This window comes from Lepus europaeus, chromosome 18, assembly GCF_033115175.1.
Source record: "Lepus europaeus isolate LE1 chromosome 18, mLepTim1.pri, whole genome shotgun sequence".
NCBI classification, from domain to species: Eukaryota; Metazoa; Chordata; class Mammalia; order Lagomorpha; family Leporidae; genus Lepus; species Lepus europaeus.
Window position 1 is genome coordinate 1,950,337 of NC_084844.1, and position 25,465 is coordinate 1,975,801.

Sequence of the window (25,465 nt, forward strand, 5' to 3'; positions counted from 1 at the left end):
CCTGTGGCTTCGTCAGGGGACGTACGGGCCGGGTCACACGACAGGGGCTGCGTCCCTGGTGCTCTGGGCAGGTGGTCGCCATGCCCTGTGCCACCCACAGAAGGCGCCCGCGTTCCCCAGGCCACCCCGCTGAGGCCTGGCGGAGCCCCAGGACACAGGACTCACCTCCCCCACGGAGCACGGGTGGCCGTTGGGACAAGCTGTGAAGAGGACAACAGGACACACGTTGGCTCCTGGGGTGTCGCCGCTGCTGCTGACCCTCTCCCCGTGGGGCGGACACACAGTGGGTGCCCTGCGCTGAGCCCAGCTGCTTTTCCCAGCCTGGCTCCATGACACCCTGGAGCTGTCAGGGCAGGACGCCCGGCTGCGAGGGGACACAGCAAAGCTGCACTCTGGCCCACACCCCGGGGACCACGCCGGAGGCCGAGGGGTCGCGAGCGTGTGCCTTTCTCTCCCGTTTCTTGTCTGTAGGGAGCGAGTTTTACAACTTTGCAGCCTCCAGTCTTCTCGAGAGAACAGCACGGCCTGGGCTGCAGGGTTCACTCAGGTCGACAACCTGGCCGCACCGTGTGGGGCCACGAGCGAGCTCCGACACAGACCCTGGCCCCACCCCGAATGGCAAATGCCAGAGGGCACAGGTGCATCCGGAGGGGGCTCTCCCTTAAGAGAGAAGGGGAGTGGCTGGGCCACGCAGCCGGCAGGGGGCCGGGCAGATCTGGACCTTCGGGAGTAAGCTCGGGGTCCCGCGTCTAACCCAGGGCCTGGCGAGCCACGCGGCCCGCGAGGCCGAGGCCGCCAGCACTTACTGTACCACTGCAGGCCCTCCAGGCCTCTCCAGCTCCTGGCCTGAGCCAGCAGGTCTTCAGGCATCGTGGGAAGATAAGCTCCCTGAGAGGCAAAGAAGCAGAGACTGTGGTTGGGGGGAGCCGACTGACAGCCCACGCGCTCCGGCAGACGCCCAGAGAAACCAAGTGAACTTGAACCTGACCCCAGGAAGAAACCACACCGGCTCTCTGTGAAGGAACCGAGAGCAAGGCGGGCGCCCACCGCCGCGGGGGGGCTGCGGGGCCCAGTGAGACACAGAGGCAGAGAGGCCCCACCGCACCCCACATCCACGGCTCGGCACTGGCGGTGACAGCGCCCGCGGCCACCACCCAGCCTTACCGCCATGCTGGCCGGGGAGAAGGCCAGGTTCCGCAGGGGTGCCAAGATGGCGCCGCGTCCGCTCAGGAGGACAGCTGCAGAGTGGACGGCCAGCTCCACCACTGCTCCTTCGAGGCTGCTGTCCCCGGGGCCCGTGCTCAGCAGTGGCAGGGAATTGGCCACGAGGGACACGGCAAAAGCTCGCATGTCCGGAGAAAGAAGGGCCTGGTTCTCTTCGATGAAGGCGTTCAGGGCCTCGCGTTGCTGTGGGACAACACGTGAACACGAGACAGATCACACAGGCACTGCGGACTCGGAGGGCCTCTGAGCTGTGCGCTTCGATGGCACACGGACACACGCCACCAGGGCACAGGCGGTCAGAGGGCCACCAATGACACGCCTCCCCAGGAGAGAGTGTTCATGGACAGCACTCGTTTCCACACTGTTTTGGGAAACCTTAGCGTAGGTTATTCACTTTTTTTTTTTTTTAAAGAGAGAGATGGATTTGTTCATTTGGCAGCATGACAGAGAGGAGAGAGAGAGAGCGAGAGAGAGAGAGCGAGAGAGAGCGAGAGCGAGAGAGAGCGAGAGAGAGAGCGAGAGAGAGCGAGAGAGAGAGCGAGAGAGAGAGCGAGAGAGCGAGAGCGAGAGAGCGAGAGAGCGAGAGAGAGCGAGCGAGAGAGAGAGAGAGCGAGAGAGCGAGAGAGAGCGAGAGAGCGAGAGAGAGAGCGAGAGAGAGCGAGCGAGAGAGAGAGAGCGAGAGAGCGCGAGCGCTTCCATCTGTTGGTTCACTCCCCAAATGGCAATGGCCACGGCTGAGCCAGGCCAAAGCCCAGAGCCTGGAGCTCCATCTGGGTCTCCCGCGTGCACCTCCACTGCCTTCCCGGGTCATAGCAGGGAGCTGCACTGGAAGTGGAGCAGCCGGGACTCGAACCGGCACTGAGTCCCAAGCGGCGGCTTAGCCCACCACACCGCTGCACCACCACGCCAGCCCCTCACTTCTGACTTAATTGTAATGCTACAAGCTTTGAATGAAGCAGAAATCTTCCTTCCACTTAATAAGGGAGAAAACGTCCATCCTGGGTAAAAGTCAGAGGCGTCATTTGTGTTCGAGACTTTTACTCAAAAAAGCTCCTCCAGCACGGCCTTCAGCCCAGCAGCCGATGCCGACGTCAAACACGGGAGGGCCCGGGGCTGCCTGCCCGGCTCCGACTCCCGGCCCGGGGCTGCCGATCCGGACCCACGGGGACAGCGGGGATGGCTCAGTACTGAGTCCTTCTGCCTGTATGGGACGGCTGAATTGAGTTTCTGGCTCCTGGCTTCTGCCCTGGCCCAGACCTGGCAGGTTAGGCATTTGGAGACTGGACCAGTGGACAGGAACTGTGTCTCTCAGAAGTTTCTTGAGCTGAGACCGGAGGGTGGGAGTGGGGCGCAGTGGTACAGACGCCTCCTGGGACCCCTGCGTCCCACCCTGATGGCTGCACGCACGTCCCAGCTCTGCTGCTGACCCCAGCTTCTTGCTGATCACACCCTGGGAGGCAGCCGTGACGGCTCCAACACAGGGACCTGCGGTGGGCACTGGGACCCTGGCTGCAACCTGGTGTCTGGGGAGTGGACCCACGGATGGAAGGTCGATTTCTTTCTCTCCCTTTCAAATAGTCAAAAAGTAATGGGACTGGGCCAGCACTGTGGTGCAGTGGGTTAAACCACTGTCTGCAGTGCCAGCATCCCGTGTGGGCACCAGTTCAAGTCCCGGCTTCTCCACTTTCCTTCCAGCTCCTGCTAATGCGCCTGGGAAAGCAGTAGAAGCTGCTCCAAGTCGTTAGCCCCCTGCACCTACATGGGAGACCCGGATGAAGCTCCTGGTTCCTGGCTTTGGCCTGGCCCAGCCCCAGCTGATGTGGCCCTCTGGGGAGTGAACCAGCAGATGGAAGACCTGGATCTCTCTCTCTCTGTAATTCTGCCTTTTGAATAAAATAAATCTTAAAAAAAAAAAAAGAGGGACTGAACACAGCCCCGGATGTTGCCACTCACCTCTGGCTTGGGGTGGAGGCTGACATGCTGGGACCTGTACAAGACGGCCACTTCCTGGAAGAGCGCCAGCAGCAGGTGGGCCGCCTGCTGGGTGCTGGGCTTCCTGCAGGCCTGCGGAGGGAGGCGGGGTGGGCGTGCGTGTGGTGCACATCAGCCTTAGGCCACCAGGGAAGGGGCCCTCCCAGCCCCAGACACCCGGGACCCTCTTCCTGCAGAGGACGCTGGGGCAACGAGGTTCCGGACAGCGTCAGCCTAGACCCAGGGTGACCGGCCGGCTTGTCAAACACACGGGCTCGCCATCTGCTGCCCCTCGGATGCCAAGTCTTCCTGGCACCATGCCAGGGGAACCGGGGACGCACAGAGGAGGTCAGGCCACGGCCCGCTAGGCTCAGAGTCTCAGCACCTGCTGTCGCGTCCAAACAGGCAGGCAGGCAGGCAGGCGAGCCCACACGTGAATCATGGACACGCAGACACACAGATTACAGGCAGGCAGGCGAGCCCACGCGTGAATCGTGGACACGCAGACACACGATTACAGGCAGGCAGGCGAGCCCACGCGTGAATCGTGGACACGCAGACACACGATTACAGGCAGGCAGGCGAGCCCACACGTGAATCGTGGACACGCAGACACACGGATTACAGGCAGGCGAGCCCACGCGTGAATCATGGACACGCAGACACACGATTACAGGCAGGCAGGCGAGCCCACGCGTGAATGGTGGACACGCAGACACGGATTACAGGCAGGCAGGCGAGCCCATGTGTGAATGGTGGACACGCAGACACGGATTACAGGCAGGCAGGTGAGCCCACGCGTGAATCGTGGACATGCAGACACACAGATTACAGGCAGGCAGGCGAGCCCACGCGTGAATGGTGGACACGCAGACACGGATTACAGGCAGGCAGGCGAGCCCACGCGTGAATCGTGGACACGCAGACACACGATTACAGGCAGGCAGGCGAGCCCACGCGTGAATCGTGGACACGCAGACACACGATTACAGGCAGGCAGGCGAGCCCATGTGTGAATCGTGGACACGCAGACACACGGATTACAGGCAGGCGAGCCCACGCGTGAATCATGGACACGCAGACACACAGATTACAGGCAGGCAGGCGAGCCCACGCGTGAATGGTGGACACGCAGACACGGATTACAGGCAGGCAGGCAGGCGAGCCCACGCGTGAATCGTGGACACGCTGACACACGGATTCTGCAGCTTTGCCGGCACCTTTCGGGTCTGAGCAACCGCTCAAACATTTCGGTGGGGTCTCGGGGAAGTCACGGACATAAACAACCAAACGGAGCTGCAGGGTCAGCAGGACACAGTGGCCCTGCGGCCGAGCCCAGCGGGCCAGGTGTGCGTGGAGGCCCGAGCTCGCCTTCCCGTGCAGGAGGGGAGAGGGGTGCCACGCGGTGCCACACAGAACCGGAGCCCAGCTTTTACCTTCAGAGCGGCCGCGATGCCCAGAGCATTGCCCTCCAGCACGGCCTTGCCCACGGCGTCGCGCACAGCCTTGTACTCCTCGCCGTGCACCAGGAACCGATCCAGATGGCCCACGTGGTCCTTCTGCAAGGCCAGGAACACGGCGTCACGTATGGGGAGCCGGCGCGAGGGGGGCGCGCAGGGCAGTGGTCGCTGCGGGCTGACAAGCGGCCGAGCCGGGAGTCCCCAGGGCGAGCAGACACCGCCCCGGCGAGGAGGCCACAGAGGCCCGGAGCTGCCTCACGCTGAGTGACCTACGACCCCGCCCCAGGCCTCGGGCGACTTCAGCTGTGTCACCTGAGCCCCAGGTGGGGGTGAGGAGGAACAGCCCCGGGATTCCGAGTGCTCTGTACCCAGGACCCCGGAACGCACTCCGAGTGCCGCCCCAGCCCGGACCCTGCCCTCGGCTCTGCCCGCCCGGCCGCCGGCTGCAGCGGAGGAGGACCGCAGCCTCGGGGCCGGGCCGCTCACTGCGTCTGCGGGAAGCAAACCGCAGACATTCTGCTGCCGTCCCCGCGCCAGGTCTGCTTAAAGGCGACACCGAAACAGGCTTTGCCGCTGGATGCCGAGGCAGGCACACGCGCACACACATGTACATAGGTGCACACGCGTGCACACACATGTACACAGGGCAGGCACGTGCACACACATGGGCACACGGGCAGGCACGTGCACACACATGTACACAGGTGCACACACATGTACACAGGGCAGGCACGTGCACACACATGGGCACATGGGCAGACACATGCACACACATGTACACAGGGCAGGCACGTGCACACACATGGGCACTTGGGCAGGCACGTGCACACACATGTACACAGGGCAGGCACGTGCACACACATGGGCACACGGGCAGGCACGTGCACACGCATGTACACAGGGCAGGCACGTGCACACACGTGGGCACACACTCGTCTCAGAAGCTGGGCTAAGCACATGCTGAGGTGCACAGGACCAGGCGACCGCATGTGCCCCCTCCCTGGGTGTGCGGGGAGGCGGGCCTGGCACACAGGGGTCCCCACATCTCACCTGCTGCGCGACGACTTCCCTGGGAAACACCCACTGGCACGGGTGGCCCTGCGCGGACAGGCGCTGCACAAACTCCATGCCGCGCTGGCTGGCGAGCTTGCGCACCAGGTACACGCGGTACCAGTCGTTCTGGGCTCGGGCACAGAAGCGCTCCACCTCCGACAGGTAGCTCTGCTGCTCCTCAGCCATCTCTGCGGGTTCAGCGAGGAGGCGACTTGGGGACAGAGGCAGCCAACGGGGAGGGGCCACCCTGCGGGAGCCCCCGTGCACAGTCCCCGGGCGAGCCTGCCCTACGCCCGACCGAGCCTGCCAGCCCGGGGAGCCTCACCTGCGTCCTCTTGGAGCTCCGAGAGGAGCCCGCAGGCCCTGTCGAGGCAGCGGCGGATCCTGGCCACCTCCTGCAGGTACCTCACGGAGGCCTCGCGGGGGCGCTCCTGGCCCGGGCCGCCCGGGCGCTGGGCCTGCAGGAAGCGGCTGTCCTCCCTCAGGAGGCTCAGGGCCTCGTTCCTGGGGCAGGCGCTGGCCTTCTCCTGCATGGAGTCCTGGGGGCCAAGCAAGCAGGGAAGGCGGGCGCCTGTGAGGGCCGCAGGGCCCGGGCGCCTTCTCCGAGGGCGGGAAGGCCACACCTCCTCTGATTTGGGGACAAGGGAGGGGAGGAGAAGGGAAGGCAGGGAGAATCTTTTTGGAAATAAAAATATGAAGAGACTGCAAGTCAAGAGCGTGGACGGTCGCTGGACTCCCCGACAGCCAGGGCCAGGGCCTGGTGTGGGGCAGGGGTCTGTGGAGACCACTCCTCGTGGGCGAAAACCACGCACGGACTTCAACACCGCTGAGCCACAATTGGCTCGCCTGGGAGTTCCGTCCCCCACCGACCGCTGGACGTGGTCTCGCGCCCTCCCGGGCTGCTGTGTGTCTTTGACAGGGACGTGCACACAAAGGCCAAGGAACGCGGGTGGGAGGGCGAGGCGGAGGCCGTGTCCCGAGGCGGAGGCCGTGTCCCGAGGCCGCCCTCTCCCGCCCCGCCCGGCAGAACCGTGCCCCAGCGCCTCGCCCACCTCCAGGCAGTTGAGGAAGAGGCGGTACAGCTCGGTCTTGTCCTCCACCAAGAAGGACTTCTTCTCCAGCAGGGACAGGTAGTCCTGGAGGTAGTCCTGCACTTCTCGGAAGCTGCGGGGACACAGACGTCAACGGCCGGCTCCTCGCCCGGACTCGGATCCGCGCACGCGCGAGCACGTGTCGCTACAGCGCAACACGGCTTCGCAGAGCACACTTTGCACAGCACAGGAGAGCCTTAAACTCCACACTTCGCCGGCGCCGCGGCTCACTAGGCTAATCCTCCGCCTTGTGGCACCGGCACACTGGGTTCTAGTCCCGGTCGGGGCACCGATCCATGTCCTGGTTGCCCCCCTTCCAGGCCAGCTCTCTGCTGTGGCCAGGGAGTGCAGTGGAGGATGGCCCAAGTCCTTGGCCCTGCATCCGCATGGGAGACCAGGAGAAGCACCTGGCTCCTGGTTTCAGATCAGCGCGGTGCGCCGGCCGCAGCGCGCTACCGCGGCGGCCATTGGAGGGTGAACCAACGGCAAAAGGAAGACCTTTCTCTCTGTCTCTCTCTCACTGTCCACTCTGCCTGTCAAAAATAATAAAAAAATAAAAAACTCCACACTTCGCCTTTTTATTTACTTATTTGAGAGAGACAGAGAGCTCCCATCCCCTGGCTCACTCCCCACATGCTGCAACAGCCGGGGCTGGGCCAGGCTGAAGCCAGGACCTGGGGCTCCACCCAGGTCGCCCACCGGGGTGGCAGGGACCCAGGCACCTGAGCGCAGGACAGCAAGGGGCTGGAATCAACAGAGGAGCCGGGATTCAACCCGGGGCTCAGGGGGCGTCACAGCATCTCAGCCACAGGGCCAATCGCCCACCCCTACAACTGCAAATTTCAGATGAGCTGTTGGCAAAGCTTCTAGTGTTAGGACCTGTTTGTGATCCTAGAAATTATGGAAGATCTTAGAGATTCTGTCTCTGTGGGCCATACCTAGAGCGATTTACACTACTAGAATGACAACAGAAAAAATTAAAAACACTCGTTAAATCATTTACAATAACAATAATAAACCCAGCTTAAAATTTTGCCACCGGGCTTAACAAGCTGGCTGCCCCGGCAGAGCAGGAGGAGAACCTGGCCTCCCCCGGAGGAACGCTTTCCCAATCTGCGGAAAATCGCAGCGCTGCCTCCTTGGTACTGCACCAAGGCCGAAGGCCACCGGCAGTGTGGGACCGGAGCCCACACCAGGGTCGGCGCGGTCTGGTCCACCGGGCGCTTTCAACGCCTTGATCTCTGCTATCTAGAAAACACGGTTCACTGACGGCCACAGATGTGGACCTCGTGTCTTCTACAACATCTGAAAATCGGCCACCTGCCCTATGAACAACGCCGCAGAGGTCTCGCGAGGTCCTAAAGGCACTCCCGAGGGGCCGGCGCTGTGGCTCAGTGGGTAGAGCTGCTGCCTGTGATGCTGGGACCCACACAGGGGCCGGTCCGCGTGCCGGCTGTTCTGCTTCTGATCCAGCTCCCTGCTAAAAAGCAGCAGGAGACGACCCAAGTGCTTGGGCCCCTCCTACCCGTGTGGGAGACCCGGATGAGGCTCCTGGCTCCAGCCTGGCCCCGTGCTGACCATTTTCATCCTGAAAACCACAAGGGTAGGTAGCCGGAGCCGGCACTGTGGAGCGGCTGGCCAGGCAGCTGCCTGTGCTGCCGGCATCCCACGTGAGCACAGGTTGGAGTCCTGGATGCTCCACATCTAATCCAGACCCCTGCTTATGTGGCTGGGAAAGCTGAGGAAGACGGTCTTCCTGTCCCCACATGGGAGACCTGGACGGAGTTCCGGGCTCCTGGCTTCAGCTTGGCCCAGCCCTGGCTGTTGCAGCCATCTGTGGAGTGGACCAGCGGATGGATGGAAGATCTCTCTCTCTCTCTCTGACTCTGATTTCAAATAAACAAATCTTTAAAAAAAACAAGAGCCGTGGGGCCAGGGTGAGAACCGGGATTCCTGGCTCCTTCTGCCAAGCCCGTGCCTCAGGACCCAGCTGCTGGGCAGGAGAGGGCAGCCGGGGGTGCCCCGGCGGAGAAGGCAGGCAGCCGGGCCCTGCGCAGGCTCAGTGCCACACCAGCCGCTCTCTCTGTACATCGGGGGGCTCGGCACCACACCAGCCGCTCTCTCTGTACATCGGGGGGCTCGGCGCCACGCCAGCCGCTCTCTCTGTACATCGGGGGGCTCAGGCCACGCCAGCCGCTCTCTCTGTACATCGGGGGGCTCGGCGCCACACCAGCCGCTCTCTCTGTACATCGGGGGGCTCAGGCCACGCCAGCCGCTCTCTCCTGTACATCAGGGGGCTCAGGCCACACCAGCCGCTCTCTCTGTACATCGGGGGGCTCAGGCCACGCCAGCCGCTCTCTCTGTACATCGGGGGGCTCGGCGCCACACCAGCCGCTCTCTCTGTACATCGGGGGGCTCAGGCCACACCAGCCGCTCTCTCCTGTACATCGGGGGGCTCAGCGCCATGCCAGCCGCTCTCTCTGTACATCGGGGGGCTCAGGCCACGCCAGCCGCTCTCTCTGTACATCGGGGGGCTCAGCGCCACGCCAGCCGCTCTCTCTGTACATCGGGGGGCTCAGCGCCACACCAGCCGCTCTCTCTGTACATCAGGGGGCTCGGCGCCACACCAGCCGCTCTCTCTGTACATCGGGGGGCTCAGCGCCACACCAGCCGCTCTCTCTGTACATCGGGGGGCTCAGCGCCACACCAGCCGCTCTCTCTGTACATCGGGGGGCTCGGCGCCACACCAGCCGCTCTCTCCTGTACATCGGGGGGCTCGGCGCCACACCAGCCGCTCTCTCCTGTACATCGGGGGGCTCAGGCCACGCCAGCCGCTCTCTCTGTACATCGGGGGGCTCAGGCCACACCAGCCGCTCTCTCCTGTACATCGGGGGGCTCAGCGCCATGCCAGCCGCTCTCTCTGTACATCGGGGGGCTCAGGCCACGCCAGCCGCTCTCTCTGTACATCGGGGGGCTCAGCGCCACACCAGCCGCTCTCTCTGTACATCAGGGGGCTCGGCGCCACACCAGCCGCTCTCTCTGTACATCAGGGGGCTCGGCGCCACGCCAGCCGCTCTCTCTGTACATCGGGGGGCTCGGCGCCACACCAGCCGCTCTCTCCTGTACATCGGGGGGCTCAGGCCACGCCAGCCGCTCTCTCTGTACATCGGGGGGCTCAGGCCACACCAGCCGCTCTCTCCTGTACATCGGGGGGCTCAGCGCCACGCCAGCCGCTCTCTCTGTACATCGGGGGGCTCAGCGCCACACCAGCCGCTCTCTCTGTACATCGGGGGGCTCAGGCCACGCCAGCCGCTCTCTCTGTACATCGGGGGGCTCAGCGCCACGCCAGCCGCTCTCTCTGTACATCGGGGGGCTCAGCGCCACACCAGCCGCTCTCTCTGTACATCAGGGGGCTCGGCGCCACACCAGCCCCTCTCTCTGTACATCAGGGGGCTCGGCGCCACGCCAGCCGCTCTCTCTGTACATCGGGGGGCTCGGCGCCACACCAGCCGCTCTCTCCTGTACATCGGGGGGCTCAGGCCACGCCAGCCGCTCTCTCTGTACATCGGGGGGCTCAGGCCACACCAGCCGCTCTCTCCTGTACATCGGGGGGCTCGGCGCCATGCCAGCCGCTCTCTCCTGTACATCGGGGGGCTCAGGCCACACCAGCCGCTCTCTCTGTACATCGGGGGGCTCAGGCCACGCCAGCCACTCTCTCTGTACATCGGGGGGCTCAGGCCACGCCAGCCACTCTCTCTGTACATCGGGGGGCTCAGGCCACGCCAGCCACTCTCTCTGTACATCGGGGGGCTCAGGCCACGCCAGCCACTCTCTCTGTACATCGGGGGGCTCAGGCCACGCCAGCCACTCTCTCTGTACATCGGGGAGCTCGGCGCCACGCCAGCCGCTCTCTCTGTACATCGGGGGGCTCGGCGCCACACCAGCCGCTCTCTCCTGTACATCGGGGGGCTCAGGCCACGCCAGCCACTCTCTCTGTACATCGGGGGGCTCAGGCCACGCCAGCCACTCTCTCTGTACATCGGGGGGCTCACGCCACGCCCGCCGCTCTCACCTGTATTTTAGCAGCAGCTTCAGGACCACGGAGCGGATGACCGGAGTTTTATCCACAACGTCATTGAATGGAGAGAGGGACTTCGTGTGTTCACGGGGCCCTGAAACCGGACAGAGAACGGAGCTCACTGCTCACATCACGGGCGCAACGGTGAGACGAGGAAGGGGGCACAGAGCCGGCGCTGTGGCGCAGCGGGGGAGCTGCCGTGTGCGAGGCTGGCGTCCCGCAGGGGCGCCGGCTCGAGTCCCGGCTGCTCCACTTCCCATCCAGCTCTTGCTCATGAGCCTGGAAAAGCAGTGGAAGATGCCCCAAGTGCTTGGGCCCCTGCACCCACGTGGGAGTCCCTGAGGGAGCTCCTGGCTCCTGGCTTCGGCCTGGCCCAGTCCCAGCCATGGCGGCCAACTGGACAGTCAGCCAGCATACGGAGGATCTCTCTCTGTCTCTCCCTCTCCCTCTCTCTCTGTAACTCTGACGGTCAAATCAATCCATCCTACAAAGAAGGGAGTGCAGGCTGGAGAGGAGGGCAGCTCACCCTGCGGCTCACGTCGCAGCAGCTCCTTCTGCACGAACAGCAGAGACAGCAGGCTCTGGACCACGTCCCCGTGCGGCGGGCAGTCGTCTCGGAAGCACATGCTGGAGACCAGGTCCACGAAGAAGCTGTTGCACAGCTGCCGGAACTGTGCGTGCTTGGCAATGGCCATGCTGAGGACAGGATGCGCGGGCTCAGGCTCCCTCCAAACCCAGCGGCTGCAGACCGGGGCCCCGCCGCACCCCAAGTACATAGCCTGGGGCTGGCCTTCAAGACTGGGACCCACAGAGCTCAGCATCCCGGACCTTGGGGAGCCCCTCGGTCGTGTGGACGGGCTGGCACGGCCCTTCAGCGGCCCCCTGCCCAGGCTGCTGCGTGCCTGCCTTTAAGGGGGTTCAGCAATGAGAGAGGGGAGAGCCGAGGCTGTGACGGGCAGGGCCGAGGCCGGCTGAGCACAGGGAGCTGTGAGAGGCTCTACCGGCTGCTCTGTCCCCGTCCCCGGGCAGGGACCATCAGAACAGCCCACCAGCTGTGTCTTCTTGTAACACACAGCATTCTGGCTAGTTCCACCCTCTCCCAAGTCCGCACACGTGTGGCTCGGGGCAGGGACTCGGGGAGAGAGAGTTTACGACCCCAGATGCCCGCACGGGCAGCTGAGGGGAGGCTCCTCTTCCCATCACCCCCCTCCCAGGCCAGCTGTCTGCCACACGGGGCTCCCCAGAAATCCCATTCGGATCCCACCTGTGCTCCTGGGAGACGGTGAGCTGGAACCTGTCGGGTAGGTCCGTCAGGCACAAGGGGCACAGCATCTGGCCCGGCGCGAGCCAGGCCCTCAGGCAGTGCAGGCAGAACACGTGGTCGCACGGCAGACACACCGGATCCTGGGCGTCCCCCAGGCAGATGGGGCATGGCTCCACCCCGAACCTGGAGCCGGGAGGGACCGTCAGTGCCGCAGCACTGGCGCAGCCGGGAGACGTCCCCTCCCCGCCCCCCGCGGCGGCCACGGCCTGGCCTCACCTGGCGAGGGCCTTGCTGGCCGTGTCCTTGCACTCACAGAGGGTGGCCATGACGGCCTGGAAGGGCCTGTGCGCCTTCAAGTCGGAGTTCTCCTGGAGACACTGCAAGAGAAGGTGGCGCTGAGCTGTCGGCGGGCCGCAGGTGGCGGCCACGGGGAGGGCGGCCCCCCAGGGCCACACAGGGACGAGGCGGCGCCCTGCGGCGGGCCAGGCCCGTGGGACCCGCCGGCTAGCAGCTTCAACGCCCCTCCCGTGACCTTTGTGGCCAGCAGGACCCAGTCCTCCACATCTGACCCCTACCCTCTCCCAGCGCTTTCTTTGTAAGCCCCGCCCCTGCCACGCTGGGAGAAACAGAAACTTTACCAACAGCAGGCGTGCAGTGGCCACGGCTGGGTCCACCACGCTTCACAAAGACTCAGCACTCAGGGAATATATATATATATTTTTGATAGGCAGAGTTAGAGAAAGAGAGAGACAGAGAGAAAGGTCCCCTCTCTGCTGGCTCACCCCCCAAATGGCCGCTACGGCCGGCGCTGCGCGGATCCAAAGCCAGGAGCCAGGTGCTTCCTCCTGGTCTCCCATGCGGGTGCAGGGCCCAAGCACTTGGGACATCCTCCACTGCCCTCCTGGGCCACAGCAGAGAGTTGGACTAGAAGAGGAGCAACCGGGACAGAATCCGGCGCCCCAACCAGGACTAGAACCTGGGGTGCTGGCGCCACAGGTGGAAGATTAGCCTAGTGAGCCGTGGCACTGGCCCAGGAATGTTTTTTGAGACCACTTTTCCAAGCAACTCCACACTTCCCTCCCCACTGGCCCAGGGAGGAGGACACGCGTGTGTGCGCACAGACACGGCTCCCGTGTGGGATGCTTTGCAACAGGAGCAAGGCGGCGGCCGCACAGGGCCTCCTGCGGCTGGCTGTCCTGACCTGACGCAGGTCCGGCTAGGCTCTGCACAGCACCCCTGCCACCCACCCACGCACACTAAGCTCTGCACAGCACCCCTGCCACCCGCCCACCCACGCTAAGCTCTGCACAGCACCCCTGCCACCCGCCCACCCACCCACGCTAAGCTCTGCACAGCACCCCTGCCACCCACCCACGCTAGACTCCGCACAGCACCCCTGCCACCCGCCCACGCTAAGCTCCGCACAGCACCCCTGCCACCCGCCCACGCTAGGCTCCGCACAGCACCCCTGCCACCCGCCCACGCTAGGCTCCGCACAGCACCCCTGCCACCCGCCCACGCTAGGCTCCGCACAGCACCCCTGCCACCCGCCCACGCTAGGCTCCGCACAGCACCCCTGCCACCCGCCCGCCCACGCTAGGCTCCGCACAGCACCCCTGCCACCCACTCACGCACGCTAAGCTCTGCACAGCACCCCTGCCACCCACCCACGCTAGGCTCTGCACAGCACCCCTGCCACCCGCCCACGCTAGGCTCCGCACAGCACCCCTGCCACCCGCCCACGCTAGGCTCCGCACAGCACCCCTGCCACCCGCCCACGCTAGGCTCTGCACAGCACCCCTGCCACCCGCCCACCCACGCTAAGCTCTGCACAGCACCCCTGCCACCCACCCACCCACGCTAGGCTCCGCACAGCACCCCTGCCACCCGCCCACGCTAGGCTCTGCACAGCACCCCTGCCATCCACCCACGCTAGGCTCTGCACAGCACCCCTGCCACCCACTCACGCACGCTAAGCTCCGCACAGCACCCCTGCCACCCGCCCACGCTAGGCTCTGCACAGCACCCCTGCCACCCGCCCACCCACGCTAAGCTCTGCACAGCACCCCTGCCACCCGCCCACCCACGCTAGGCTCTGCACAGCACCCCTGCCACCCACCCATGCACGCTAAGCTCTGCACAGCACCCCTGCCACCCGCCCGCCCACGCTAAGCTCTGCACAGCACCCCTGCCACCCACTCTCTGGTTGAGGGGTCTTCAGAGCTGGGCCGGCCTCTCCCCTGCCACCCACTCTCTGGTTGAGGGGTCTTCAGAGCTGGGCCAGCCTCTGTGCAGACGGTCCCATCCCCAGCATTCCGGCACGCTGGCCGCCTGGGAGCGAGTGAGGGGTTCTCCAGCTCTGCACGTGGAAACACAGAGCTTTGACGGGAGAGGGAGGGGTGGACAGCTCTGCTCTGGCACCCGAGGCTGGGCATGGCGACGCGGGGACGCCTGGAAGTCACCGAGCCCCGTGGGCTCCGAGCCCCGCTGGTCCTCACTGACCAACAGTCCTTGTTCTCCAAATCGTGAATTTGAAAGAATTAACTTATTTTCATTTCACTTGAAACGCAGAGAGAGACCTCCCATCTGCTGGTTCACTCCCTAATACCAGGCCAGGCCGAAGGCAGCAGCCGGAGCTCCGCCCAGGCTTCCCGCGTGGGTGCAGGGACCCAAGTCCTGCGCCATCACCTGCTGCCTGCTGGGGAGCCCGGTAGCGGGAGGCTGGATTGGAACAGGAGGAGCTGGGACTCACGTGAGGTTCGCGGGGCGGGGGAACCTCAAGCTGTGGTGGCCTCCCCACCCCCCCCCGCCATCACCAGCTGTACCAGACGCCTTTCTCCCAGCCTTAGAAAGCATCACTGAGAGTTTATCTTTAAACTTCACCCCTGATGACCTCTGAGCCACCCATGAGTTCCCAGCACTGGACTCAGCGGGGGGAGTGATGGCAGACTGGAGAGGCCACAGGCGGTGCGTGTGGGAAGAGCGGCGGCCACGGGGGTCCGAGCGGCCAGGTGGGCAGTGGAGTGCGGGCAGCTCCCGCCCCCTTCTCCTGTGTCAGAGGCGCCTGTGAGTTCTGCTCTGTATCAGGCCCGGGGAGGGGGTTCAGGACAGGACGGGAGCCAGGCGCAGGGTGCTGCCCAAGGCCAGGGGGCACCCACTCCCCCTTTCTGTCCCGGGGCCTGGACACCGGGGCGGCCTTCTAAGGCCGTGGGATGGAAGCTGTGCACTGAGGATGACGAAGGGCGAGACGGCAGGAGCCTGGGCGCCTGAGGATGACGAAGGGCGAGATGGCAGGAGCCTGGGTGCCTGACTCCCGTCTGGGCGCGAGCGTGTGGGAGCGAGGGCGTGCCAGTCAGGTCGGGGACGGCTGCACCGGGCACCACCGTAGCTGCCCTCAGTTGCCCCACGGTGTTTCCAGGGCTGCACAGCTCACGCACCGACGGCAAGAGCTCCAGGCCCACCGCAAGGGCTTCCGGGAGCGGCCCTGGCTGCGGCGACGGCACGCACGGAGACGGCAGCTTTCTGCACCGAGGCTCTGTTGGCGCGGCCACCAGCTGCTCTGCGAGGTGCCGGGGCTTCCTGCTCCATGTCCCACCAACAGCACAGTGCTGCCCCCAGCCCCAGCAGCAGGGTGTCCCCGCCCTGTCCCGCGCCCACGGCGACGTGACAGCGCCCCCAGAGCCCAGGCAGCACCCACTCCTGCACGCTCCCGGGGGTTTCAGGAAGCCCTCTACGCAGGCGACGCCCAAAGCTGTCCCCCTCCCGGGCGCCACGCCGACTCGGCAGCCGGGACAGGGTGCGTGGACCGTGACCCTGAGGGTGGGCAGCCTGGTGAGGACACGCTGTCCTTTGCCTTTCTAGACACTGGGGTTCATCGAGGCCGTGCTGGGGCGTGTTTCGGGGTGGCTTAAGATGCCGGCGTCCCACACTGGAGCGCCCGGGGTCAAGTCCCAGCTCTCTTCCTGACCCCAGCTTCCTGCTACGGCGGACCCTGGGAGGCAGCGGTGACGACTCAAGGGGTCGAGGCCCCGGATTGAGTCCGGGCTCCTGGCCTGGCGCCAAGACAGACATCTGGAGAGGAAACCAGCAGATGGGAGCGCTCGCTCTCTCTCTCTCTTTCTGTCTCTCTCCCAGTTTGCCTCTCAAAAAAAAAAAAAAAAAAAAAGGTAATCTAAGGTTGCTCAAGTGTTTCTTCACACACAGTGGTCTTTGCACAGCCTGTGTTTCCATGGCCTCCGGCGCCTCTACATGTCGGGCCGCGGTCGGTCCTTTTCTCTGGGGAATAGCTCCCTGCTGCAGGCCCACGACTCACCTTGTTCAGCGAGAAGACGTAGGAGGTCACCTGCGGGCACAGCTCGGGGATCTGGCTCTCGGCGCCCAGCAGCACGTGCTCCACGAACAGCGCCACGGAGGAGATCCGGCGCCACTGGGCTCTGTCCAACAGGGGGCGCTCAGCTCCCACCAAGACACCCAAGGGGCGTGAGGACAGAGTGGGAGGGCACGGCCACTGGGCTCTGTCCAACAGGGGGCGCTCAGCTCCCACCAAGACACCCAAGGGGCGTGAGGACAGAGGGGGAGGGCACGGCCACTGGGCTCTGTCCAACAGGGGGCGCTCAGCTCCCACCAAGACACCCAAGGGGCGTGAGGACAGAGGGGGAGGGCACGGCCACTGGCTCTGTCCAAGAGGGGGGCGTGAGGACAGAGCGGGGGAGGGCACGGCCACTGGGCTCTGTCCAACAGGGGGCGTGAGGACAGAGGGGGAGGGCACGGCCACTGGCTCTGTCCAACAGGGGGCGCTCAGCTCCCTCCAAGACAGAGCGGGGTGGGCACGGCCACTGGGCTCTGTCCAAGAGGGGGGTGAGGACAGAGCGGGGGAGGGCACGGCCACTGGCTCTGTCCAAGGGGGGCGTGAGGACAGAGCGGGGTGGGCACGGCCAGTGTGGGCTAAGAGCCAGCCCTGGTGTCCACCCACTGCCGCCCGTAGATGCCAGCTCAGCGGCCACTCAGGGACACTGGCTGCCACCGCGTCCACTCACCGCAGGGTCCCCACCTGAGTGGCACAGCCCGGGCAGGAATGGACTCTCTCAGGAGGCAGGGCACACCCTGGCGGCCCGTCCCCCTCTGGCACCGCTGTCCCCTCGACCTGCCCCGTGCTGTCCTGGCGGCTCGGGTGCGAGCCTCCTGACCCCTCCCCTTCTACGGCCCCCGCGAATGCCCCCTCCCCAGATGCACAGCTTTCTCCTGTGCCTCCAGCGTCGGCGAAGGCTGGGCCTTAGCAAGGTTCTGTGAATTCCTGGGGGCCGAGTGGGAAAGCAGCCCCCACCTCCGCTGCCTCCCCCACAGGGCTCAGCGTGAACAGGGCCGGCTCTGGGCCTCACCTGACTTCCCGGCTGATGGTCCTGGCCGCGTGCCCGCTGCCCTGCAGGTGGCCCTCGGAGCAGACCAGCTCCAGCGGCGTGGACAGGCTCTTCACCTGCTGCAGCCAGGCCCGGGCGCTGGGCTTCAGGGTGTCTCTGGTGAGCATTTCTGTACAGGCCATGGCTGCAAACACATCCAGCGTCTGCGAGGAGGGGGCCAGTCAGGCGCGCATCGAGCAGGCCCGCCCACACCCTGCCGGGGCCCCGGCCTGTAACCCAACCCAGCCGTAGGCCCACAGATGAGGTGCATGGAGAAGCCTCCCGTCTGGAACACAGCCCCTGAGCTCTCTGTGCCCGGGATGGGGGGGGGGGGGGAGGGCAGGTAGAAGTGCCCAGCGCCGGCTCAAGGCCCCCAGGGGAGCCGTACCATCTCACTTCCGGCCAGGTCGTGCTTCTGTGCCAGGCTGGGGAGGACCTGCGGCTGCAGCGTCAGGATGCGGGAGAGGTTCTGCAGCCGGCTCCCGAAGCGCTGCTGGGCCAGCAGCACCCACGGCAGGGACAGCCCGTCCTCCGGCTGGCCCGAGGCCGCGCTGAGCTCCCGCATGCAGGACCACAGAGCCATCTGCAGAAGCTGCAATGGCGAGAAGTTCTGAGTTCTCCTTGAATTGTAACCTGGGGGCTGGCGCCGTGGCGCAGCGGGTTAACGCCCTCGCCTGACACACCAACATCCCATACGGGTGCCGGTTTGAGACCTGGCTGCTCCACTTCTGATCCAGCTCTCTGCTATGGCCTGGGAAAGCAGTAGAAGGTGGTCCAGGTGCGTGGGCCCCTGTACCCGCGTGGGAAACCTGGAAGAAGCTCCTGGCTCCAGCCTGGCCCAGCCCCGGCTCTTTTGACCATTGGGAGAGTGAGCCAGGGGATGGAAGCTCTGTGTGTGTGTGTGTGTGTGTCTCTCCTTCTCTCCCTGTAACTCTTTCCAACAAATAAAATAAATCTTAAATAAAAGTGAGGGCCTGTCTCTGCTGGTGCCCAGCCCTGGGCACCCTTCAGTCATGCCGGCTGTAGGCACGTGCTCCCCACAGTGCGGACTTCCCTCTCTGTGTTGTGCAGTCTGAAACTGTTACGTGGTCAAAGTCTCTGTCTTCCATTTACCCCGAGGGATCAGTTAAATATTTATATAACTTTCTTGGAGAGAAACTAAACACGTAAGAAGGTGTTCCAGGGGCTGGCGTGGGTGCACTGGGTTAAGCCACTGCCAGCATCCCCTAAGGGCACCGGTTCAAGCCCTGGCGCCTCCACTTCCAATCCAACTCCTTGCTAATGCTCCTGGGAAGGCAGAAGCAGAAGGCCCCAGTCCCTGGGCCCCTGCACCCGCGTGGGGACCTGGATGGCGTTCTGGGCTCCTGGCTTCTTCAGCGTCCAGGAGGCCCTGGCCCTGAGGGTCCCAGGAGGCTCAGTGGCACTTACACCCCCGGCACCCTGCACAGACCACATTCCGGTCCCCGAACAGGACAGCACCGGCTCGGGGCAGCTGGGTTTGCTCCCAGCCCGCCGCCGGGCCCTACCACGCGAGGTGCACTCCAGGCCCGCGGCCGGAGCCTCTACCTTGAATTCTTCCCCGGTGGACACGCTCATGCTCAAGCGGACGAAGTCTCTCAGGAAGCACTGGAGAAGCTCCTGCTGCTGTTCCGCAGGGAGCCGCGCCACAAAGCTGCCGAGAGGCGTCTGCCGGAAGATCTCCGCCACCTTCCCGGGCAGTCCTGCGGGCAGAGGGAGCCTGTGAGAGGCTGCACCCCAGGGCGTGGCCGGAGCTCCTGCAGCCATGGAGAGAGGGCTGCTGTCCGGCCACTGATGACATTTGACAGTGGAAAAAAGACAGGATGCACCCATGTCCAACGTGGGTCACAACAGCGGGAAAAGACCGGGGACGGACGGGGTCTTCTGCTGCCCGTGTGCGCCTGGGGAGCCCCTGGACCCGAATGCTGGGGAAGGAGTGGCCGCTGTGCGGGGCTGGCTCACGGACCAGGCAGGTCTGCCTCCTAGATGAAGGGTGCCGGCCGCCGGGTCGCACGCCCCCCGAGGCAGGGGCAGGGGCCCTGGAGGAGGAAGTGAGATGCTCGCCTGGTAAAGCAAGCTCAGGACTGACCGGACGGCCCTCCACCAGCACTGGTCACCGCTGGCTTTCCTGGGACGACTGTGGCCACCGCCTGGCCGCTCTGTGTGGAGGGGGACACTCCGCTCTGGGGACCAGCGTGGACCAGCGAAGCTCACTGGTGACACCTCCCGATCCTGGTACCCGAGGTGCCCAGGAACCTTGGAATGGGAATGGCCAAGGAGCGGCAGGAAAAGTTCTCTCCCGGCCACACGCGGTCCACCGCACGGCAGCCCTGGGCAGCACACAGGGCTCCCCTCGCTGTGAAAGGCACAGGCCCCGAGCCCTGGTGCCCCCATCACTCCTTCCACAGAAACTCTACTTATTTATTGTTAAAGACTTGTGTATTGGCCGGCACCGTGGCTCACTAGGCTAATCCTCCTCCTTGCGGCACCGGCACACCGGGTTCTAGTCCCGGTTGGGGCACCGATCCTGTCCCGGTTGCCCCTCTTCCAGGCCAGCTCTCTGCTGTGGCCAGGGAGTGCAGTGGAGGATGGCCCAAGTGCTTGGGCCCTGCACCCCATGGGAGACCAGGATAAGCACCTGGCTCCTGCCATCAGATCAGAGCGGTGCGCCGGCCGCAGCGCACCTACCGCAGCGGCCATTGGAGGGTGAACCAATGGCAAAAGGAAGACCTTTCTCTCTGTCTCTCTCTCTCTCTCACTGTCCACTCTGCCTGTCAAAAAAAAAAAAAAAAAAAAGATGTGTGTGTTTAAAGGCAGAGAGAGAGAGAGCGAGCGAGCTTCCATCTCCCGGTTCATGCCCCAGACGGCCACGACAGCCAGGTATGAGCCAGGCCAAGGCCAGAACTCCATCTGAGTTTCCGACCTGGGTGGCAGGGACCCAAACACGTGGGCCATCTTCTGCTGCCTCCCAGACGCGCCAGGAGGAAGCTGGTTGGACCCGGCCCTCTGGGACGGATCCTGGCATCCCAAGCGGTGGCTTAACCTGCCGTACCACAATGCCCTCCCGGCAGGAATCTGTAAATGGAAGATCGATGCTGAAGATGACCCAAGTCCCTGGGCCCCTGCACCGATGCGGGAGACCCGGATGGAGTTCCAGGCTCCTGGCTTTGGCCTGGCCCGGCCCTGGCCACTGCAGCCATTTGGGGAGTGAACCAGCGGATGGATCATCTCTCTCTCTCTGCTGCTCTGTCAAATAAATAAACAAGTCTTCAGAAAAATAAACTGACGTGAGAAATGACGTGTACCCGAGGCCGTCCGCGTGCCGAGCTGGAACCAGAGCCCCGGAAGTCGGGGCCGCCGCCGCCTGCCTGCGTGTTCACAGGAGTGCGCAGGCTGCTCGCCTGTGGGGGCCTCACCTTCGGCATCGGTGATGTACTGAGCCTGCATCCACAGCTCCTCCAGGTAGTCCTTGATCCTCCAGCTGAACGGGGTGTCGTTGGCGCCCTCGGCGAGGCTCATGTGGTTCTGCACCAAGATGGAGGTCACCTCGCCTTTGGATCTGTGGCAAGGCGAGTGAACACAGGACACGGTCGCGAGGCCTGCCCGACGCACAGGACCGGCCCCTCCCCGAGGCCCCGAGGACAAGGTGCGAGGCTACCCAGGGGCCAGGGTCTCTGTCCAGAGAGAACTATGGAGAGGGAGACCTCGCGAGCCCTTGGTTTACAGACAAAACCAAAGCCAGACAGGGCCGAGCAGGGTGCCCGACATCTCTGGCAGAACTGGGTCTGCTGGTGCCTGCACCTGCCCTTCCTGGACACAGGGGCTGTGGCCAGGGGCCTCTCTCAGGTGCCAGCAGCACCTGTCTTCCACCTTCTTCACTGACCCACCTCCCAAACTGGTCAGCCTGTAGCTAGGCCGAGTGGTTCTTCCCAGGGAAGGAGGGGCCAGGAGGGGACCCCGGACCCAGTGGCTCCTCTGGGCACAGGGAGCGTGGCCATTTTAACTCCAAGAACAGGAAAGAGGGGACAAGGGCTCGTCGGACTTGACAGGCGTCCGCCGGTCACTACCACGCCACGACTCTCCCAGCAACGCCTACACTGCATCAGATGCTCAGGAGAGCGCCCGAGGCAGAGAGAGGTCTCCCGTTACCTGGTGTCACTCGTCACCAGGGGGATGTCCAGCAGCTTGGCGTCCGTGAAGATGAACATCCATAGAGACCGTGCCCAGGCCGGAGGGCGCGGCCTGGCCAGCAGCTCCAGGTTGCCGTCTCTGTCGATGAACGACACCACGCTGGCCAGGAGCAGGGTGACCACGCCTTGGACCCGCTTCCAGAGGGAGTTCCTGCAGTGCAACGGGAGACAGGGCCCCGCTGTGGGCTGAGTCACCATGGGGCCGCGGTCCAGGACGCCGCCTGGCTCCCTGGGCAAGGCAGGACACGCTGCACCAGGGCGGCGCTGGAATCCCAGGTACGTTAAGGGCGAGAAAGGACCCTCCCCAGGGAGACAACCCACGGCGAGGGGCCGGGGCTGTGGTACAGCAGGTTAAAGCCCCGGCCTGCAGTGCTGGCATCACGTATGGGCACCGGCTGAGTCCAGGCTGCTCCTCTTCTGATCCAGCTCCCTACTAATGTGCCTGGGAAAGCAGTGGAAGATGGCCCAAGTGCTTGGGCCCTGCACTCAACATGGGAGACCTGGAAGAAGCTCCTGGCTCCTGGCTTCAGATCGGCTCAGCTCTGGCGGTTGTGGCCATTTGGGGAGTGAACCAGCAGATGGAAGACCTCTCTCTCTCTCTCTCTCTGTCTTCACCTCTCTAACTCTGCCTTTCAAATAAATAAAATAAATCTTTAAAAACAAACCCCACGGCGATGGGGGTTGGTCGCCAGACTCTGCGGGCGGGCACCTGAAGCCAGTCCCCCGAGACAGGCGAATTGAGCGGGACGTCGCTGGTGATGGCCACCTGTGATGGGCCGTGGGACAGGGACTGCAGGACCCCAAGGGGTGGTGAAGGGGAGACTGAGAGTGGGAAGCTCTGAGGGAACTAATAAAACCGGGCTGGCATCGTGGACGGTGGGTTAGGCCAGCGCCTGTCACGGAGATCAGACCTCCCTAGATCAGACCTCCCTAGATCAGACCACCCTAGATCAGACCACCCTAGATCAGACCACCGGCTCGAGTCCCAGCCATTCTGTTTCTGATTTCAGCTCCCAATTAATGGGCCTGGGAGGCAGCAGGACAGGGCCCAGGCACCTGGTGCCCTGCCACCCGTGGGGGACACAGGATGGAGCCCAGGCACCTGGTGCCCTGCCACCCGTGTGGGACACAGGATGGAGCCCAGGCACCTGGTGCCCTGTCACCCGTGTGGGACACAGGATGGAGCTCCAGGCTCCCGCCTTTGGCCTGGCCCAGCTCTGGCTGCTGCAGGCATCCGAGGACTGAGCCTCCAGACAGGTTTCTCATCTTTCAACTAAATAAATATTTTTTTAGGAAATAAAAAAGAAAAGGACCATGGACACTAAGTGATTCCCCTGGGTCCTACTTCTGTGGGTCCCACAACCAAGCAGAGGCCTGGGAAAGTCACTCTGGCTCCCCTCCTGCACGGCCCACCTCCTCCAAGAAGCAAACGTGGCGTCCCTCGGCCACTCTGCTAAAAACCTCGTCATGGCCGGCGCCGCAGCTCACTAGGCTAATCCTCCGCCTGCAGCGCCGGCACCCCGGGTTCTAGTCCCAGTCAGGGTGCCGGATTCTGTCCCGGTTGCTCCTCTTCCAGCCCAGCTCTCTGCTGTGGCCCAGGAAGGCAGTGGAGGATGGCCCAAGTGCTTGGGCCCTGCACCCGCATGGGAGACCAGGAAGCGCCTGGCTCCTGGCTTCGGATCGGTGCAGCGTGCTGGCCGCAGCAGCCATTTGGGGGGTGAACCAACGGAAGGAAGACCTTTCTCTCCGTCTCTCTCTCACTGTCTAACTCAGCATGTCAAAAAAATAAAAATAAGTAAAATAAAAAAAACTCATCGTGTTGAAAACTTCTAAACACATACAAAGGCAGGGAAGAGAGCTCAGGGGCACACACACCACCACCACCACCAGGGTCGTGCTGTGCTCGCCGGAACACGGAGCCCGGCTGGGACTGCTGGGGGCTCAGAAAGAAAGGCCTCGGCCCCTCGTGGGTGTCACAGGGCCCGGAGACGCCTCCTGGTACCTGAAGGTGCCGGCCTCCTGCAGCGCGTCCTGGTTGGACGCCGCCCTCACCACCCAGTCCTGACTGCGCAGCTGGCTCTCCTCCTGCTTCCTCAGGAGACCGTGGAGCCGCACCTTCAGCACCTGCAGGAAGGCAGCTGCGAAGAGGCGGGGAGGCTGACACCGGCCCGCGCCCCGCGCCCCGCGCCGTCGCCGCCCCAGCCCCCCGCCCGCACGGGAAGCCGCCCGGCCTCTGGCTGGCCCGACTCCAGAGAGGCTCTGAGGTTCCCGGCCGGGCGCGGTGGCAGGGCAGGCGGGAGGGGCGAGGCCGGGCCCGGGCGCTCACCGTCCCCGCTCAGGAGGCCCAGCAGCAGCTCCACCCTCCGCATGTTGCGCTGGCCGCTCTCGGCCGGGTCCCGGAGCATCCCCACGGCACTCTGCACGCAGCTCTGCAGCAGCTGGGTGGTGTCCAGGAGGGGCACCTGCCAACGGCCACGGTCAAGTCCTCAGCGCCCCCGCACAGGCCGAGCACAAGCACGGCTGCCCCACACACGGTCACCACGGGCACACATGGTCACCGCGGGTACACGGTCGCCGCAGGTACACGGTCGCCGCGGGCACACACAGTCGCCACGGGCACACATGGTCACCGCAAGTACACGGTCACCATGGGCACACACAGCTGCCATGGGCACACATGGTCACTGCGAGTACACGGTCGCCGCGGGCACACACACACACGGTCACCATGGGCACACATGGTCACCGCGGGCACACGGTCACTGCAGGCACACATAGTCACCGTGGGCACACACGGTCACCGTGGGCCAAGGTCCCACTCCCAGCCAGTTGGCGGGCCATGCCTGCCACCCCTACACAGTGGCCACCGACCAGGGGCTCCAACGGCAGCCACGGAGCAAAGCTGAACCCGCAGGGACCTCGTGCAGACAGGGACGCCAGACCTCGCCCCAGGGCCCCCGGACATCCAGTGCAGAGGGACGGGAAGACCCCATCCTGCACACCCCCCCACCCCGTTTTCTCCAGCTCCTGTGGGGATGTGGGAGGAGCAAGTGGCACTCACGTCGCTGCCTGCTGGGGCCGGGGCGCCACGTTCCATCCCCTCCGGACTCTCTGTCTCCATTTCCACCACCTCCACGGCCCCTGACTCATCCACACCCATTTCCACGTCTCCCTCATGGTCGCCTTTCGCTGCAAGCCAAGGGGGCGCCATCAAGTCAGCCCTCAGGAGCGGCTCGGCTCGGGCAGCGCCGCGCAGCCTCCCGCGGCCTCACGCCAGCTCTGGCTGCCCAGAGGAGCCCGCTGGTCCACCAGCACTGCCTCCGGCCACTTCTACTCATGCTCACGCCTGGGGCCGTCTGCACCTGCAGACCCCTCCTCCACGGGGAGCTGTGACCTCCCGTCGGGCCTGTGCCCTGTGACCAGGAGCCAGCCAGGCAGCACACACACCCCTGGCTCCTGCCGAGGGCAGGTGCTGTGGCTCAAAGGTGGCGAAGGCACGGCGCTGTCCGCCGCCCGCCAGGCTGCCCCCCTCGACCCTGCCGCCGTGACTCACGCTCGGGGCCGTCTCCTTGCGGGAACAGCTGGCTGATGGGGATGTTCTGCAGCCTGGTCACGTCCGAGGCCATCACCGTGGACCTGTGGAGGTCGTCAATGTGCACCGAGTGCCACAGCCCTGGAAGAGAGGTGCCGTGGGAACCTTGCCGTGGCCCCCCGGACGTC

The 25,465-nt window shown here is 64.7% G+C and overlaps 1 protein-coding gene across 3 annotated transcripts in view; it reads right to left on the minus strand.

The window, feature by feature from the left end:
• Positions 1 to 25,465, minus strand: part of RNF213 (ring finger protein 213) — a 103,994-nt gene that overhangs the window by 16,266 nt on the left and 62,263 nt on the right. For all 3 annotated transcript variants that reach the window (XM_062215757.1, XM_062215756.1, XM_062215758.1), the window contains 22 exons: positions 25,299 to 25,418; positions 24,807 to 24,934; positions 24,072 to 24,207; positions 23,748 to 23,883; positions 21,705 to 21,896; positions 20,972 to 21,114; positions 19,104 to 19,258; positions 17,926 to 18,129; positions 17,520 to 17,701; positions 16,454 to 16,574; positions 12,418 to 12,518; positions 12,142 to 12,324; positions 11,404 to 11,573; positions 10,872 to 10,971; positions 6,761 to 6,872; positions 6,034 to 6,247; positions 5,706 to 5,896; positions 4,632 to 4,754; positions 3,178 to 3,288; positions 1,165 to 1,407; positions 807 to 888; positions 166 to 200 (listed from right to left, as the gene is read on the minus strand). In XM_062215757.1, the coding sequence (XP_062071741.1) occupies positions 166 to 200; positions 807 to 888; positions 1,165 to 1,407; positions 3,178 to 3,288; positions 4,632 to 4,754; positions 5,706 to 5,896; positions 6,034 to 6,247; positions 6,761 to 6,872; positions 10,872 to 10,971; positions 11,404 to 11,573; positions 12,142 to 12,324; positions 12,418 to 12,518; positions 16,454 to 16,574; positions 17,520 to 17,701; positions 17,926 to 18,129; positions 19,104 to 19,258; positions 20,972 to 21,114; positions 21,705 to 21,896; positions 23,748 to 23,883; positions 24,072 to 24,207; positions 24,807 to 24,934; positions 25,299 to 25,418 (3,182 nt within the window). The remainder of the gene's footprint in view (positions 1 to 165; positions 201 to 806; positions 889 to 1,164; positions 1,408 to 3,177; positions 3,289 to 4,631; positions 4,755 to 5,705; positions 5,897 to 6,033; positions 6,248 to 6,760; positions 6,873 to 10,871; positions 10,972 to 11,403; positions 11,574 to 12,141; positions 12,325 to 12,417; positions 12,519 to 16,453; positions 16,575 to 17,519; positions 17,702 to 17,925; positions 18,130 to 19,103; positions 19,259 to 20,971; positions 21,115 to 21,704; positions 21,897 to 23,747; positions 23,884 to 24,071; positions 24,208 to 24,806; positions 24,935 to 25,298; positions 25,419 to 25,465) is intronic.